At 44.6% G+C, this 6,141-nt stretch overlaps 3 protein-coding genes across 3 annotated transcripts; all 3 read left to right on the plus strand.

Annotated features, from left to right (window-relative positions):
* Positions 1-1,556: 1,556 nt before the first annotated feature.
* On the plus strand, positions 1,557-1,949 carry PPTG_19276 (hypothetical protein; the record flags this gene model as incomplete). Its single annotated transcript, XM_008917686.1, has 1 exon — positions 1,557-1,949. The coding sequence occupies one exon, from the start codon at positions 1,557-1,559 to the stop codon at positions 1,842-1,844; it is 288 nt and encodes a 95-aa protein (XP_008915934.1). The 3' UTR covers positions 1,845-1,949.
* Positions 1,950-2,112: 163 nt separating this feature from the next.
* Positions 2,113-3,260, plus strand: PPTG_19277 (hypothetical protein; the record flags this gene model as incomplete). The annotated part of the gene is made up of 2 exons (XM_008917687.1): positions 2,113-3,176; positions 3,209-3,260. 2 exons carry the CDS (start codon positions 2,113-2,115, stop codon positions 3,258-3,260), a joined length of 1,116 nt encoding a protein of 371 aa, XP_008915935.1.
* Positions 3,261-3,446: 186 nt separating this feature from the next.
* PPTG_19278 (hypothetical protein) lies at positions 3,447-4,007 on the plus strand (the record flags this gene model as incomplete). The annotated part of the gene is made up of 1 exon (XM_008917688.1): positions 3,447-4,007. The coding sequence occupies one exon, from the start codon at positions 3,447-3,449 to the stop codon at positions 4,005-4,007; it is 561 nt and encodes a 186-aa protein (XP_008915936.1).
* Positions 4,008-6,141: the final 2,134 nt, after the last annotated feature.

A 6,141-nucleotide genomic window follows, 5' to 3' on the forward strand; every position in this document is an offset into this window, starting at 1 on the left:
TTTGTACCGGTTTTTCTTACAAAAGCCAAGTCAGCAATACAAAACTAAGTCAAGTATACAAACACAAAGTGAACAGTTTTAGTATCGAGCTAATAATAGGCACGAAAGCATTACACAGGGTTTACACTAATTCCAAAATACCGGTTTTCCAGTAGGTATGCGGTACAAGCAGATATCCAATACCGGTAGTCATTTGGCTAGGTATTGTTGTAGCTGCGGCGCAGCCTGCACCGCAGTTATTACGTATAAATGTGGACCACGTTAGTGTTCTTGACTCTGGCAGTGCACAATTTGCATAAGACTGCCGCCGTCCGACGTTGCCAGTTGTGATCGTCACGAGAAACACCACCAAACCAATGACTTAATGGACGCAACATTGAAGGCAACTTATGGACAAGAAGCAGCGTGCGGGCTTCTGGCGGTCGTATCGCGTCTTCATAGAGTGCCAGATACCGCAGCCTTTCACTACATATTTTTTTCCCCTGAAAATTTGCTAAAGTGCCATACAATGCGCCGTACAAGCTTTGACAGTGCCATCTAGTCTCCTCTTCCTCATGCTTATTGATGAATAAGGACTCACATTTCTGTGAGATAATGGACGCGCTGTAGCTCCAGTAGAACTTACCGCACGCGTCTTTTCGACTAATTTTTCCTGAATATTGACCAAGCCGCCATACAACGCGTCATTCAAGCTTCGGCAAAGCCAATCAGCCTCCTCTTCCTTATACTAATTGATGAATAAGGTGTGGATGGGCACAGACATTTCTGTGAGATAATGGACGACGCTAAAGCTTGCTTCATTGGATCCTGCAGGCTCATTCGTCTTTTTAATCGTTAATTGTAACAGGCTGCTCGGTACTAGGTACGAGTTATCGCATTTTAAAATGCTTTTTCTCAGTTGCTGAGAACCGTTGTAACACAGTAGCGGAGGCAGCGCCACCAAGTCGACACTACACATTCCGAGGTACGTGCTGAAGTGTATGTAGGCGGCATACTGGCGTATTGATCATGTGTGGTTGATTTTGCTTCAGGTGCAGCGGCTGTTGCCTTACTGCGTTGGGTTTGTGTTCAGGAGAATAAGGAATACAGTGGGCACACTTTACCACTGACTTTTGTGGGAAACCTGACTTTCGGTGGTTATTTCTGCGAATTTGTTACTGGAGGATATGCTAACTGGAACGAAGAAGAGAAATAGCGGCGGTGCCACGTCGGACGAAAACGATTTGCTAGGATACTTGGATGTTGCATTTGAACGCGAACAGCATACTTCGTGGGACCTTTACCCACTGGACCACCAATTAGCAGCCAATAAGTAGGCTAATACGTTTTACATTATGAATTAGGACCGTGGAGCTTTATTCAACGTCGGACTCTTTTTAAAATTAATGTTTATTAGGCGTGTATTAGTCCTGTTTCGATAGCGACCACAGTTCGCAAATTCCTCTAGCAGGGTTACATCACGAAGGTATCACTAGATGAAATCAAGAAGTTTTTAATATTTATCTAACATTTATTGATGGGTTGACATTTTTTGATGGGTTGATGTCCCAGTCTAGATGCCAGACCAAAAGCAAAACAAGGCAAAGAGTGGTTTCAAATGTCAGCCATATTTTCTATATAATAACTTGGACGCGATCTCGAAGAAGTCCATTCGCCGGCTTGCTCGGCGAGCTGGGGTGATCCGAATGTCCGCTGTGATATACGAGGAGGCTCGGGCTGCACTAAAGCGTTTCGTAGTGAATCTCGTACAAGACACTGTGGTGTACACACAGTACGCTAACAGAAGAACTGTAACGATGCGCGATGTCGTCTATGCTCTCAAGCGCCAAGGTCGTCCGATCTAGGGCTTTGACTAGACGGTACGGCTCGTAAAATTCTACGTAGAATAACCTTAAACGAAATAGAATACGATACGATGATACTCATTAAGTATCATGTTTTATGACAACAATTTTAAGAGCGGTCAATTTGATACCACTCCTTTAACATCCACGAACTGCGATTTCCCCCGGGCGAGCGCCCGGGTAAGCTGTCCTTCTAGATGCGACTACCATCGTTTTAGCTGCAGTTATCGCGGCAACAATACTGTACAACGGATTCCGACCTCAGAACATGAGCGAGACTGCTGCTTACTCCACGAGATTCTTAAGAACTATCGATCCCGATGCTGTCGAGGAAAGAGCGCCCGTCGTAGATACGCTAAAAGCCTTGGTGACGTCTTCAGAGGTGACCCCAGATAAGCTCAGGAACTGGCTCAGTGAAGGGAAGTCAGCAGACTCAGTGTTCACGAGGATGCACCTCGCGAAGACCAAGGACATGCTGTTGAAGAGACCTCAGTTTAGATCATGGGTTCAGTACGCCGACGATCTAAGTAAGGCATCCAAGAAAGAGATGTTAGTAATTTCGACTCTGACTGCTCAGTATGGAGACGATGCACTGTACAAACTAATTGAATCAGCTAAGCTGGACCCGAAGATTAAAACCCTCGCAAACAGACTGGAAAGGGAGCAAATGCAATACTGGGTGGCTGTTCGAAAGAGTCCTGACGACGTATTTCCTATCTACAAGCTTGACGAGGCGAAACAAACAGTACTGAGCACTCCAAAATTCGTCAATTGGGTTAAGCACGTCGATGATTTGAACGCCAAGCATCCCGAACAACCTGTAACGACGATCCCAACGCTGAAAAAGTATTTTAACATCGACGACGAAGGTCTCCTCAGCTTGATCAGCGTTGGTAAGCAATCCGAGCGAACCAAAAGCATCGCCCCCAAAGTGGAGGATGATCTACTTCAAATTTGGGGCAACAGCAAGAAAACACCGGACGCAGTACTAGACGAGATGAGGATTGACAAGATGAACATTCCCCTTTTGGAGAACTCGCTATTCACAACTTGGGCGAAGTACGTGAGTATCTTCAACGCGAAGTACCCCAACGAGAAAAGGACAATGATCGTGATTCTAACACGGAAGTTTGGTGATCAATATATCACGCATATCCTTTATAAGGCGAAATCGATCGATACGACGAAAACCATGGCAACTCAACTGGAATCTGCACAACTGACAATGTGGCGAAGCAACGACAAATCTGTTGACGACGTCTTCGACCTACTATGGCTTCGTCGAAGAGATCACGATTTCTGCTCCCGCAATTCGCCACCGATACTCAATGCGTGTGTCTCGTACTTAAATGTCATCACCACAGAAAGCCCGACAATGCTACCCATTTTGCTCTCAAATTTAAAAACCACCTTTGACGACCGATCCAATTCCTGGAAGCAGCAAAACCATTCCGAAGTCTCGAAAGGGCTGTCGACAAGCTTGAGACGGAGAAAATCCGGGCAATTTTTGAAAGGAGAGAACAACCAAAAGAAGCATTCAGACTTCTTGGACTTGATGGCAAGGGAAATACCATTCTCAGCAACCCCCTTTTTAAGGAGTGGATGGACTACGTGAAGATTTTCAACAGAGAAAACCCGAATAAACAAGAATCCTGGTTTTATCCGCTACGTATACACTATGGATGGTATGGCGTCAAAAAGATCATCAAGACTGCGATGAACAACCCGAACACAGTGAAAATTGGTAAACAGGTGGAAATTGCAATGCTGAAGCAATGGCTGGAAGCTAATCACAATCCTAGTGAGGTCTTTAAATTCTTAAAACTCGGTAAAGCGGGCAAAGAGATTATGTCCAGTCGGAAATTCAGTTTATGGACCAAGTGTTTGAATGACTACAACCGCAAGTTTCCTGACCAGAAAGAGAAGATGATTGATATCCTCTCGTCTAAGTACTTCGACGTTAATCTCCTGGCGATTATTAATGCGGCAAAGAAAGACCAAATCACGAAGATGCTAGCCACGGAACTGGAAGACGCGCTGGTTATGAAATGGGTTGCAAAGAACGAGAATCCTGCCCAACTTTTAGAGAAACTCCGTGGTATTGAAAATGCCGATGAACTGGTAAAGCGATACACCGATCTTGCGCGAAGTAAAAGAATGTGATTCCACGTGAAGAGCGATATCGCTCTGTCCATTGGCTACAATGGTTTTTGTCAATAGAACCTGTTCCTTGCAATCTCTTATCAGTGTTGCCACTATTAGTATTATCTTGTATCGGCCAAGAAAGGGCCAAACATGGTTTTGCTAGGGGATTTCGGACAATGGGGCCATTGGCCAGATTCAGTCTCAAAGTAAGGGCTGTCACTATGGTTTTGGTCATAAACGTCTGGCTGGGCTCGGGCCACCATCGATTGCGTCGTTTTGACTTCGACTACTGGTTGAATGCGGACACGATAAAGCAAAATATGACTTACTCGGCACTGAACATGATACCAACTAAATGTCTATAGAGATCTTAGCAATACGACCTCTTTGTCAGATAACTGGGATGAAAACCATTAGTTTACCGTAGCTCACACGAATAGTCGATGATTATGCGTCTTGATTTTAAGGTCTTCAGATCGGTTTGCAACAAGATAATATCCTACTCTTGTTTTTTTATGAGCATCCGATAGGGACAGTGGTATTTAGTCAATCCCCCTGCTTATCAATTAGCACCTCGCGTGTCGCCAGCTCACCAAACCAGTCGTTGACTACAAACCTCCCAACATCCTGAGCTCGCCGAGCACCTCGTTGGTCATTACACGACCACTCCCATGGCCCGGGGACTAGGTGTGATTTGATCGCCTAATACCAAAAGCAAACGATATACTTTCAGTCAGATACCACTCTTATCAGAGTACAAGGCATCAACTATTCTGCTTTGTGTCAGCAATACTATGTTTCTTGGACTGCACCATCTTCCCTACAACTTAATTCCATAATCGGTGATACATTGGTAAGCTCTGCTTGCGGTTGGCAGGGCCAGTGTTGCTCTAATGACGTTTTGTGTGGTTAAGAGGACTATCAAAAGCTTATTCACGAAGAGGATGTGCAACCCAAACGAACGCAGGGTCAACTGTCGTGGCAACTCGTCTCGTCATTCCGGAGCTAACAACCCAATGTAGCCTTTTGCCAATCTAGGTGCTTGGCAGTCTCCTCAACTCGTAGAACAAATGGTCATACCACGAAACGAGTGACGGTGTGCATATATGTGATTTCTCGACGAGATTTGTGGGAAATCTAAGGATCGATAATGGAGCAGATTGCGAGTCACGAATCGCGATAGTGCGCTGGATAATCACGCGGATCTTGGGCTTTTCGCCAACCGTCTTTCTCCTTGAGCAAAGGTTCAAATGCACTACCCCCGACGGTGGTGATCATAAATTGTCAAAAGAGTAATAAGTGATGGAGGAGGGAACTGCACCGTTAGTAGACCTTCTCTCCGTTGCTCAACCAGCTGCGTTCCCGATGCCACCTCGGCCCATAGAGACTTCAACAATATCAAGACACAGCTTTAGCTGATTTATGCCGTAGAGGTCGATATTACGAGCAAACGAGGTGCCAGTGCGTAGCTGACAGCTCTCCTACACGAAATGGTATAGTTAGTCTTTAAGTGTAGGTGAGCCGTTTCAGACTCAAGTTGTTGTCTACTGACAGAGCTAGAATCCAGTTTACGTAACTAGAACACTGCGAAAGGTGACGATAGATACGTTCTTATCAGCCACACTTTGTTTTTACTCGATTTCAACATACTATAATCCATTGGCTGTAAGTGTAGGCGAAATCGCCAAGCGACCTGACAAGATTTGTAGAAACACTAAGAGACCAACATATTTGCCTCTAGCAAAGAGCTAGTGTCTAATAGGAATTATAAGTCTCTATGCAGGTATACTAGCAGCATCTTATATGTGTGTAAGCTGCTTTCGGGTAAGCGATACATTAAGGGTAAAATTGACCCCTCATTCCCAAAATATTTAAAGTATACTCCATTCTCTTAAATTAATGGTTGATTGTGTGGCATTATTAATACAATTAATTCGTAAGACCGTGGGTTTGTTAACCCCTTTAGCCCCGGGTCCTGTATTCTACAGGATAGTCAAAATCTTATCCTGTATTATACAGGATAAGAATTCGTCCATACTCAAATTCAGCCATGTATACAAACGCCTAGTAATACAAAATGATTTGAAGGCCAGACGTTTGTTGCTAACCTCGGAGGGTATTATTCGTGGCCACTGTTTTTCGACATTTAGAG

This window comes from Phytophthora parasitica (assembly GCF_000247585.1).
Source record: "Phytophthora parasitica INRA-310 unplaced genomic scaffold supercont2.112, whole genome shotgun sequence".
Lineage (NCBI taxonomy): Eukaryota > Oomycota > Peronosporomycetes > Peronosporales > Peronosporaceae > Phytophthora > Phytophthora nicotianae.